Source organism: Otolemur garnettii, unplaced genomic scaffold (genome assembly GCF_000181295.1).
Source record: "Otolemur garnettii isolate 467f Iridium unplaced genomic scaffold, OtoGar3 scaffold00245, whole genome shotgun sequence".
In the NCBI taxonomy this organism is placed as follows: Eukaryota; Metazoa; Chordata; class Mammalia; order Primates; family Galagidae; genus Otolemur; species Otolemur garnettii.
In genome coordinates this window covers 486,662-498,168 of record NW_003852640.1, presented here as the reverse complement: position 1 = coordinate 498,168, position 11,507 = coordinate 486,662, and the positions used below count along the sequence as shown (strand labels likewise).

The window sequence follows — 11,507 nt, the reverse complement described above, 5'->3', positions numbered from 1 at the left end:
GAGGCCTCTTGCTGCCCTGTACCCCAGTGTAGGCTGGGCCTCACAAGGATCCAGTCAGTCGTCATCTTCCCCATGGGCTGTCTCTCTGGAGTCCACCCTCCAATTGCCACAAAACCTCCCCCTTCCCATATCAAGGTGAATCCTCTGCATGGCCCACCACACACCCACTGCTCCCACCTGCCATCTCAGGGCCTGACAAGGTGCAGGGCCTCAAGGGGCAGTCCTCTCAGGCTGCAAGGACCCTGAGGCTTCTGGCTCCCTGGCCCAAGGGACTCAGCTGCCCTCTTCTGCATGGCCCCCTTTTGTGAGAGCTGCCAGGCAGAGGATCTAGGGCATCTCTAGCACTCAGTATGAAGATGGCCCTAATAAGTGAGAACCCAGGAACCCAAACCACAGGATGATCTCGGCTGCAGGGAGCAGAGGCACAGCTCTCATCAGGGGCCTAAGTGGTACCAGAGTCGATCCAGGCTGCACCAGACCTCAAGTACATCTAAGCTTCTGAGTGACGAGGAAGTTTTTGGTGTTTTTTTGAGACAGAGGCTCACTCTGCCGCCCTAGGTAGAGCGCTGTAGAGTCACAGCTCACAGCAACCTCAAACTCCTGGGCTCAAGTGATATTCCTACCTCAGCCTGCTGAGTAGCTGGGACTACAGGCGCCTGCCACAACGCCTGGCTATTTTTAGAGACGGGGGTTTAGCTCTTGCTCAGGTTGGTCTCGAACCTGTGAACTCCGACAATCCACTGGCTTCGGCCTCTCAGAGTGCAGGGATGTGAGCCACCATGCCAGGTCTGAGCCAGGAGGAAGTTAAAGGGATCCTCCCCAGTCACACAGCACAAGCCCCACCCCACGCCACACCTGCTTCTTACTGCAGCTCGTGCTGCAGTGACTGGTTCGCGAAGGGCACGGCGCCCGTGGCGAGTGTGGGATTTGAACCCGTGTCTCGTCGGGCACGGGCCCGGCGCCGGACGCTAGGCCACCGGTGGCCGCCAGGGGCCACTACTCAGCTGCGCAGGCGGAGAGAGTGGGGTGGGCGGGGTGGGAGGGCTCCAGTCCCCGCCCACCGCCTCCAGGGCGGGGCTCGTGGGCGGTGACACGCGTGCGCACTGCGCGCCCTCCCACCCGCAGGGACTGCTGGGCTGAGATGTACGGCGGCGCGGGGCGAGAGCCGAGCAGCGAGGCCCCCGGGAGATGTGGCGACCGGTGAGCACTTGCTGGGCCGGAGAGCCCCGAGACCTATTCCCTGGCCCACAGGGATCCTGAGGATCCCGAGTCGCAGGACCCCCAGACCCGGCCCCCAACGACTCCCAGACCGCGGGTCCTAGAGACCAGAGTCCCTGCAGGTCCCCCCAAAGACCAGAGTTCCTGCAGGCCTCCCATAGCCGGCCCCCAGCGACGCCCAGACCCCAGGTCCTAGAGACCAGAGTCCCTGCAGGCCCCCCAGGCCCCGACCCTAGAGACCAGAGTCCCTGCAGGCCCCCAGACCCCGCCCACAGGGACGCCCAGACCGCCGTCCTAGAAACCAGAGTCCCTGCAGGCCCCCCAGACCCCTCCAACAGTGATGCCCAGACCCCCATTCCTAGAGACCAGAATCCCTGCAGGCCCCCCGGACCTCGACCTCAGAGACCCCCAAATCCCCAGCAGCAGAGACCCAAAGTTACTTCTTCCAGTGGGAGGCGAGAGCCCTTGATCCCCAGGAATGAGGCCCTTTCCTGCAGTCGTTTAGAGCTTTGAGGCAGGGGGTCCTCAGCATTGTTCCTTTTAAACTTGGGATTTTTTTTTTTTTTTTGAGACAGCGTCTCACTTTGTTGCCTTGGGTAGAGTGCCAGGGGGTCATAGCTCACAGCATCCCCAAACTCTTGGACTCAAGCAATCCTCTTGCTTCAGCCTCCCCAGTAGCTGGGACTACAGGCACAGGCCATAACACCTGGCTATTTTTAAAGATGAGGTGGTGGCACAGCACCCCTGTGTGTGTTCCTTCATCTTCTAGACAGCCCTTAGGGGAGAATGGGGTAGGTCTTGGCCCTGTAAGTGACCTGTAAGTGCTGCTGGATCCAGCAGGCTTCTGGATGAGAGGGGTGCACAGCCTTGGAGGAGCACCAGGCCCACCTCCCCTTGCCCATGCTCCCAGCTATAACCTTCAGATACCACCTGGAGACTCAGCAGTTATCTCTTACTGCCACAGTGGGCTTGTCTATGGCAACCATCCTGCCTCCATCTCATCTGCAGGAGGCAGGGGGTCATAGCTCACAGCATCCCCAAGTCCCAGCTACTGGGGAGGCTGAGCTATGACCCCCTGGCACCCCCTTGGGAACCCAGGCTGTGCCTGTAGCTTGGGCACACATGCCTTGGTCTGTGAACTGTAGAGTAGCCATTTGAGTCTCACCACTCAGGACTCAGGACTTTTGGCTATCCTATAGGCGGTCGAGTGTGTTCCAGATGAGCCCTGGAAAAGTGAGGTGTTTCTGTATCTGCAGCCAAACCATGCACACACTTCCTGTAAGGAAGCGTGTATGGCCAAGTAGAGAGGCTCGGCTCATCTTCTGCAGCCCTGAGGCTCTGGGACCAGGGGAGCTGCTGGACCAAGTGTCAGCCTGAGTGTGTGATCGTCACAGTCTGGAAGGGTTTGGTGGTCATGCCCTGGGTGCAGTTTGGGTTATGTGTAGTGTAGTGGGAATTGCCCTAGTTGGATTCTGGGAGGTCTCTCTGGAAGGCCTGTCTGCTGGCTGTCCCCACAGGACCCCTCCTATGTGCTGGGGAATTTCAGAAAGGATAGCGGGGGAGCTCTGGGCACTCCACAACGGGAGGAACCAGGCACTTACACGGCCCATGGGTCCTGGAGGGGCCAAGCTCTGGAGTCAGCTCAAGGCCTTGTTTATGTGGAGTCCTGTCCAGGGCCAGATCACCACAGAGCCACTGCCATCTCCTGCCTGTGACCTTCCTGTCGCCTGGAGAGAGTCCTGGCCAGGCCTTGGGTTCTGTCTGTCTTGTGTTTGGCCACCATGGATCTCATGCAGCAAGGTCTTGATGGGTGCCTGCTGGCACAGAGACGCTTAAAAAATGGGTCTGCTCCGTCTAGGGGGCAGACACTGTAAGGTAGCAGTTGCAGGAGCCTCTGAGGACAGCTAGGGGGGATGTAAGAGGCACAAGGCACCCAGGGGTATGGCCAGTGCTTCAGTCTTTTAAAAAATAATGCAAATTTAGCATTTTCCTCTGTAAAAGAACTGTCTTTATATGAAGACAGTGTTCAAGGGTGGCACCTATGACTCAAAGGAGTAGGGCACCAGCTCCATATACTGGAGATGGCGGGTTCAAACCCAGCCCTGGCCAAAAAAAAAAGACAGTATTCAAGTTATTTGTCAGTAAGGGGAATTGGCTTTTTCTCCCAAACCTTTGGGGCAACATTCTCTGCTGGTGGCTGTCAGGGCCTCTCCACAGGATGAGATTTCACTGTGGACATCAAGGCTAGTCTTCCAATGGAAGAGGTAGGGGTAGGTAAGCAGGTGGACTCGTTCCCATTTCACTGTAGACTGCCATTTCACTGAAACTTTGCAGCAAACCTCTAAAGAGTAAAATGGCAGAAAAAGGAGTAAAATGCCTTTGCCTCCGGTTGACTAAAGCCTCCTTTGTTCTCTGTAAACCCTTCTCCAAACTTTTTTTTGAGATAGAGTCTCACTTAGTCTTCCTGGATAGAGTGCAGTATAGGCTCAAGTGATCCTCTTGCCTCAGTCTCCCAAGTAGCTGGGACTATGGGTGCCTGCCACAATGCCCAACTAGTTTTTCTCTTTTCTTTTTACTTTTTTTTTTTGAGACATAGCCTCAAGCTGTCCCCCTGCGTAGAGTGCCCTGGCATCACAGCTCACAGCAACCTCCAACTCCTGGGCTCAAGCGAGTCTCCTGCCTCCACCTCCCAAGTAGTTGGGACCACAGGCGCCCGCCACAATGCCTGGCTATTTTTGTTGTTGTAGTTGTTGCAGACATCATTGTTGTTTTGGCAGGCCTGGGCTGAATTCAAACCCACCCCCTTAGGTGTATGTGGCTGGTGCCTCAGCCATCTGTGCCACAGGCGCCAAGCCACTCTTCTTTTCTTGACAGAGTCTCACTTTGTCACCCTCAGTAGAGTGCTATGGCTTCACAGCTTACAGCAACCTCTAGCTCTTGGGTGATCTTTTTTAGTAGAGATGGGGTTTGGCTTTGCTCAGGCTGGTCTTGAATTTGTGAGCTCAAGCTATCCACCCATTTCAGCCTCCCAGAGTGCTAGGATTACAGTGTGAGCCACCTTGCCTCTCCACACTTTTGAAAAGCTGTGGAAGCTGATATTCTTATTATTATTTTTTTTTTTTGGCCGGGGCTGGGTTTGAACCCATCACCTCCAGTATATGGGCCGGTGCCCTACTCCTTGGAGCCACTGGTGCCCAGAAGCTGATACTCTTTTAACACAAGTAATTCAGTTTGGCCTAGGGAATCTCCTTTACATCAGATTGACTGGGCCACGGCGGGACTGGTGAGAGAAGGGTGAGGCTGTTGGGGCCAGTGGCAGCTTGGCACAGAAAGGCCTGGAGAGAACAGTGGCTCCAGCCTGTTAGGGTTGTGACCCCAGCATGACTTCATTGCTCCTGTGCTTACTGAGCTCACATTGGGGCAACTAACTTGGTGCGTCAGGCACTGCCCAAGGGCTTTGCAATTGTCAGTTTTCCCTTGATCCAGCTTTATTGATGTAGTTATCCCTCCTTTATGGGTAAGGAAACTGAGGCACAGAGCTAGTGAATGCTGGAGCCAGGCTTCCCACCCCCAAGGCTGGTCCAGAGTGTACCCTAGCATTCTTTGCCCAGCTCGACCTGCATTTCCCTTGGCAGGATGTCTTATGCACTGTGGGGTGTTGGGCAGCACCCTAAGCTTCCAACCCCTCTGTGCAGAAGCACCCGTTCACCATGGTGGGACAACTAAAAGCACCACCATTTGGTGCCAGATGTCCCAGGCACAAACTCACCCAGCTGAGGACTCCTGCCCTACACCAGCCACCTCATCTCTGAAATGCACCTCTTGGCTGGGACTTTCAGTGTTACAGCAGATGTTTTACAACTTTTAGTCATGAAAATGTTTATCTTAAGGGCTAGGCTAGGTGGTTCACACTTGTAGTCCTAGTATTCTGGGAGGCCAAGGTGGGCGGATCGCCTGAGCCAGAGTGAGACTTCATCTCTAAAAATAGCTGGGTGTTGTGGCAGGTGCCCGGAGTCCTAGCTACTCAGGAGACTGAGGGAAGAGAATCACTTGAGCCCAACAGTTAGAGGTTGCTGTGGGCTATAATGCCACAGCACTTTACCAGGGACGATCAAGTAAGACTCTGTCTTAAAAAAAAGAAAAAAAAAAAAAAGAAAATGTTTGTCTTGATTGGTAGAGTGGTGCATGTAGCCACAGTGCCCAGTCTACATCCTCCACCTTTCTGAGGAATAGAAGACAGGCCCATGTGGCTGGAAACAGAACATATGCTCAGAGATGGGGGCTGCCCCCAAAAGAGAAGGTACAGTGCTGTGAGCAGGAGCCAGCCAGCATCTGGGCCAGGCCTCCTGCAGAGAGGAAGTGAGGCGTCCAGTCAGAGGTGCAGCCTGGGTAAGGATACCTGTTGCTCATCTATGCCTGTCTCAGTCTTCCACCCTAGCTGTTTTCTATTCCTATTGGAAAACATACATTTCTGTTGTCATTAGACCATTTGAAAGTAAGTCACAGACATTTCAATACAGAATCTCTAAACATGTCAGTACACACTCCTAAACCATGACACTCTATAGTGTAACGGTAACTTTTCATGCCTAAAATACTGATAATTCCTAATGTCTGTTTCCTACTCAATTTGCCTATTGTCCTAGAAACATCTTTTTGAGTATTTTTTCTGAGTTGGGACATGGTGAAGGTTCATGCTCTGAGTTTGTTGTTGTGTCTGTTTGGACGCCTAATCTACAAATTCTTCTACTTTTTTCCTGTAACTTTTTTCTTTTTTACTTCTCATTATGAGAAAATGCAAATATTTAAAGAAGTAGAAGGAATTAACAAATGTTTGTGCCAGCATTGGTGCTCTCCCCGTGAATCATGGTGTTCTGAGAAACCCCATATGTTGATCTGCTTGGGCTGTCTTCAGAGTCACTGGTGATGTGTGCTGAGTCCTAGGCCCCCCTGGTGCCAACTCCTCTGTGAGCTTATGGTTTTATGCAGTAGATCAGAACCTCCGTGACCTCGAGCCAGAGGGCCAGGTAGCTGTGGGTGGCATGTAGCACACACTGGCTCCAGCTGCGGTTGGACCTCTTGTCCTGGCTCCAGCTGCGGTTGGACCTCTTGTCCTGGCTCCAAATGGCTTCCTTACCTAGGTTTTCCTTTTTTTTTTTTTTTTTTGAGACAGAGCCTCAAGCTGTCCCCCTGGGTAGAGTGCCATGGCTTCACTGCTCACAGCAATCTCCAACTCCTGGGCTCAAGCGAGTCTCCTGCCTCAGCCTCCCAAGTAGCTGGGACCACAGGCGCCTGCCACAGCGCCCGGCCATTTTTTGGTTGCAGCCATTATTGTTGTTTGGTGGGCCCGGGCTGGATTCGAACCCGCCACCTTAGGTGTATGTGGCTGGCGCCTTAGCCGCTTGAACCACAGGCGCCGAGCCACCCAGGCTGTACTTCTGACTGGACACCTCACTTCCTCTCTGCAGGAGGCCTGGCCCAGATGCTGGCTGGCTCTGCTCACAGCACTGTACCTTCTCTTTTGGGGGCAGCCCCCAATCTCTGAGCATATGTTCTGTTTCCAGCCACATGGGCCTATCTTCTGTTCCTCAGAAAGGTGGAGGATGTAGACTGGGCCCTGTGGCTCATGCCTAAAATCCTAGCACTCTGGGAGGCTGAGGCAGGTGGATTACATGAGCTCACAGGTTAGAGACCAGCCTGAGCAAGAGCAAGACTCCACCTCTAAAAATAGCCGGGCATTGTGGCGGGTGCTTGTAGTCCCAGCTATTCAGGAGGCCAAGAGTTTGAGGTTGCTGTGAGCTATGCCACCACAGTACTCTACCGATGGTGACAAAGTAAAACTGTGTCTCAAAAAAAAAAAAGGGTGAGGGTGCCGTGTCCTTTGCCTAGGAGGCCTCACCCATGTCCACGTGGGTTCTTCACTGCCCCAGGTTGTAGAACCCTGTACTGGTGCTATCTGTGCTACTGTCTGTGGCCTCTTATAAGGCGAGGCCTGTTGTAGTCTACTCCTCCCCCACACGATTGTTTGGTGGGGCAGGTGAACAGGCAGGGCTGATGGGAATGGCTGGGGCCAGAGAACAGGCAGGGCCCATGACAACAGGCACAGTTGCGTGGTGAGTGTGTGGGGAGGAGCTTTCCTGGCAGACCCATGAAGCCTATATCTCTGGGAGAGGGGCAGTGGCTGGGACCTTGCCAGCTGGTGGGTCTCTCCACTGCTCATGTGATGCTGCTCATGCAGCTGCTGCCCATTACTGGGCCTCGTGCATGCCCCAGTACCAGAAGTGGCTGAGCCAGGGGCTGAAGGTAGGTGGACTGCAGGGTGGATGGTGTTCCCAACAGTCTCTGCCTTCGCTTGTCCTTGGGAATTAGCTCTTGCTGTGTGTGGTCTTCTGAGAGGAGGATTCTGTCAGTCCTTGCTCTTCTCTTGGGACAATAGGTCATGGGCGTTCTCCTTTGACTTCTGTGTTGTTTTGTTGCCCTTGAAATTGTCTGCAGGGCTCTGTGCTTTGGCCAGAAAGTGACTGGGAAGTCAGGTCCTGTTCTGGCCCAGGGCTCATGACGATAACTAACATCTGTGTTAGCTGTGGGTTGTGACTTGCTGTGCACAGCCTTTCTCTCCCTAAACTGGTTTGTTAGAGGAATTTGCAGGTGGGGAATTTGTCGATAAGCAGGTTTTAAGATCTCCTAGTTCAAGTACAGTTGGGAGCCCAAAGCTGCCAAAGAGTGTTTGAGAGCTGCAGAATCTCCATGTCACAACATGAGGCTGAGTATCCTACAGTGATTGTGGTGCCCAGTGCCTTTATGTGTGTCCTGGTGGCTGCACCACATCTGCCGCCCTGGCCGCCCTGCCCTCTGCACAGAAGCTATCCAGCCTGCCACTGGGGCCTGGGCCTGCATGACCCTGTACCTTTGCTTTTGGACAGAGACCTCTCTCCTGTCCTGGCTGCTTCTTTCTGACTATGTGGTTGAGCATTGTGGATGTTCTTCCTAAGATGTGGACTGCTGTCCTGTGGCTACTGGTCAGTAGTCCCAGTGGCAGGAGGTAGCATGTGGTGGTCAGGGTGCCACCAAGAGAGTGTTGCAGGGGTGTGGGGCCCATCACACAGGAGCCAGGCTACGGTGCTGTCTCTTTCTGCAGAAACTGAGGGACAATCACAGACAGGCATTTTCAGTGACCTGTTCCCATCCGAGGCAGCAGCCCCTGGGTTTAGCCTTCCCTGCCATCCTGTGACACCCTGACTGTCCCAAGAGGTAGGGCCATCTTTTCACTCGAGTCAGGTGTGGAGCCCAGGAGGCGTGGTGGAGGCCATGTCTGTTTGGGCCTTTATACCAACTATGTTGTGTCCTCTCCACAGATACAGCTTTGCCATGTCCACTCTGTTTTGCTGCAGAAGCCCTGGCCGCCTCCTGCTGCGCTCTTCAGGAGAGACTTCAGGGTCCTGCCTGCAAGGTAACATGTCTCCCACAGCAGGGCTGTGTCAGGCACATACTAGAGGTGGGGCCCAGGCTAGATGACTTCCGTGTCCCAACCAAGGCAGGCTCCGAGTGCCAGGGCTCCAGGCCCCAATTCATGATGGGGCACAGGCAGGAGTTGGCGCTCCTGGAAAAAGCGGTTTTAGGTGGATGACTAGTAAATCAGCAAGAGTGCTCATAGAGCTACCTGCTCTGTGGAAAATAGAAGTGATGGAGACTGTGGAAGGGGGGGTCATGGGGGGCCAGATGAGGAGGACACAGCAAGAAGAGAGGCTGCGAGCAGGGCCAGGCCCCCTGCCTTAGTACTCATGGCTCCCTGAACATGGCGGGGGTGACTTGCTTCCAGCACTCTGCACACAAAAGACCCTGGGACAGACCAGTGGCTTGGTGCAGAACCAAATGGGTGCCCAAGCTCCTCTGTCCTTTGGTCCCTGCTGGGGACTCTGGAAGAGCTCATTGTGTACCAGCATGTGTGGCTGAGCATTGTGGAAGGCCCTCCTGAGATGCTGTGTGTGGCCACTGGTCAGCGGTCCCAGCAGCAGGAGGCAGCATGACCTAAAATGTCCCGGGGGATGGTGGCTGAGGTTCTATGCAGTGTGGGTGGCCCTAGCCCCGCATGGAGCACAGACCTGTCACTGGCTGCATCATGGCTGGCCGAGGGGCCATCTCTGCCTCCACTAGCCCCTAGCTGGGCCTCCAGACACACCCATAGGAGATCTGCCCAGGGCCACATGGCATGGTCTGCTGGGGGTGTTCTTGGTGGCTGCACTGGGAGTGGCTGTCATGGGCACCAAGAACAGCGGGGGGGGGGCAGGGTCTGTGCACCAGTGGTAGGGAGGGTGTCCCCCCCACATGCCTGTGTCCCTCAGGTCCTCAAGGCCCTCGCCCCTGTGGAGGAAGGCGCTCTCTGCCACGATGCTGGGGCTGCCCCTGTTCCTGGGCATCCGATACTTCTCAGCAGAGGCGAGAGAGAAGCGGAGGATGCGGCTGGTAGTGGATGGCATTGGGCGCTTTTCCAGGTAGGAGAGTGAGTGGGGTTGGGAGGAGCTGTGGGGCTTTGCTGGGAGTTGCTTCCCAGTTGTCCTTTGCTGTGTAGGCAGGTGCTGACTGGTGGGGTCATCAGATAAGGGTCTCTGACATTGGATGTGCCCTCTACAGACCCATCCCCAATCAGCCATGGCCCAAGGGTGGCCTTGGCTGGTGCTTCCTCTCCCCGGCTTCCCGGCTTCCATGTGACAGCTTCCCCACCACCCAAGGAGAGTCAGCATCTGGACAGAGAGGCTTGAGGGCAAGGTCACCCATTTGTTCGTAATGGCTATGGCACTAGGATGCCACTGTCAGGGCCTTCTCAGGAGCCTTCATCTCCTGGTGCAGAACTGGGGGGAGGGAAGGGGTGTTTCCTGCTGAGTCCACAGGCAAGCCAGGCCCAGGAGTCCTGCAGCCCTGGAGCCTGCCCATCTCTCCGCTGCTTCCAGGAAGCAGGGGAGTCCTGGGGTCTTCAAGGGCTTTATTAAAACTTCACCAAGATCCATTCCAGCAGTGGGGGCAGGCCAAAGGGCATTGGGTGCCTAATGGGCTTCTGTCTCTGAGTAAGGCAGTCGTCCTCATGCCTATCTCCCTGGCATTTGTTTTAGCTGGGAGCTCCCGGTGGTCCCTGCTGGCAGGTTCTGGGTGGTATCCTCTGTGTCCTGTGGGCTGTCCAGTCTCCACCTCTGTGACCCTCCACTGTGTGTGCAGGATCCTTGCAGGGCTGCTGGAGACTGTCCACACACAGCTTGGCCTGAAGTGTAGACTGGGCAGCTGCTGCTTCCCAGCATCCAGACCCCAGTGATGGGTGCTCTGCATGCCTGCCTTCTGTGCTCATTTAGTGAAATGTATTTGTGTAGTTGCTTGTAGGGGGCAAGCTGAGCTTGCAGAGAGAGGCTAGGACTGTTCATGTTCCCAACAGTTTGCACATTCTTCCCTGCTCTAAGCCCTGAGATCATTCATTGCTAGGACAGCATTGCATTCCTGGTGGGGCACAGGGGGACCAGCAGAGGCATGTCCCTAGCAACAGCACAGCATCACCAGAAAGAGTGAGGGTAGAGAGTAGTTTAAGCCAGCTCACCACGAGTAAAGGGGACAGAGGTCTGCAGGGCCACCCATGAAGTGGAAGGTTTGAGATAATGTTTCTCTTTGTCTCAGAGTCCTGCTCTCTAACCCCTACCTTTATAAACTTGATTTTAACTTTAAAAATAATCTCTGGGCTTTGGAAGTCTTTTTGTGTTTTGTTTTGTTTTTGAGACAGGGTCTAGCCAGGCTTTGTCCTAGGATCAAATGATCTTCCCATGTTGCTGGGATTATAGGTGTGAACCACTGGACCTGGTCACATACTTGGATTGTTAAGTTATATTTGTACACAGTATGGGCTGACATGCTGATGGACTTCAAGAATTTCCTTTTTTTTGAGACAGAGTCTCACTATGTCGCCCTTGATAGAGTACTATGGCGTCACAGCTCACAGCAACCTCCAACTCTTGGGCTCAAGTGATCTTTTTGCCACGGCCTTCCAAGTAGCTGGGACTACAGGTACCCACCACAACACCTGGACAGTTTTTAGAGACAGGGTCTTACACTTGTGCCGGCTGGTTTTGATCTCTTGACCTGCAGCAATCCACCTGTCTTGGCCTTCCAGAGTGCTAGGAATACAGGCCTGAGCTACCACGGCTGAGAGAATATTCATCTTGAAGTAAGGATAAGGGGAGTTTTTGACATTTCTAGTTCTTGACTATCACTACTATTTTACAGTAAACATAAGACTTTTGAAGTAGGCCAGG

The 11,507-nt window shown here is 54.3% G+C and overlaps 1 protein-coding gene across 1 annotated transcript in view; it reads left to right on the top strand.

Moving 5' to 3' along the window:
- Nucleotides 1–1,142: 1,142 nt before the first annotated feature.
- Nucleotides 1,143–11,507, top strand: part of ADCK5 (aarF domain containing kinase 5) — a 19,316-nt gene continuing 8,951 nt past the window's right edge. Inside the window, exons 1-3 of the mRNA XM_003802318.3 lie at nt 1,143–1,200; nt 8,574–8,668; nt 9,561–9,710. Coding sequence (XP_003802366.1) covers nt 1,189–1,200; nt 8,574–8,668; nt 9,561–9,710 — 257 coding nt within the window. The 5' untranslated portion in view covers nt 1,143–1,188. The remainder of the gene's footprint in view (nt 1,201–8,573; nt 8,669–9,560; nt 9,711–11,507) is intronic.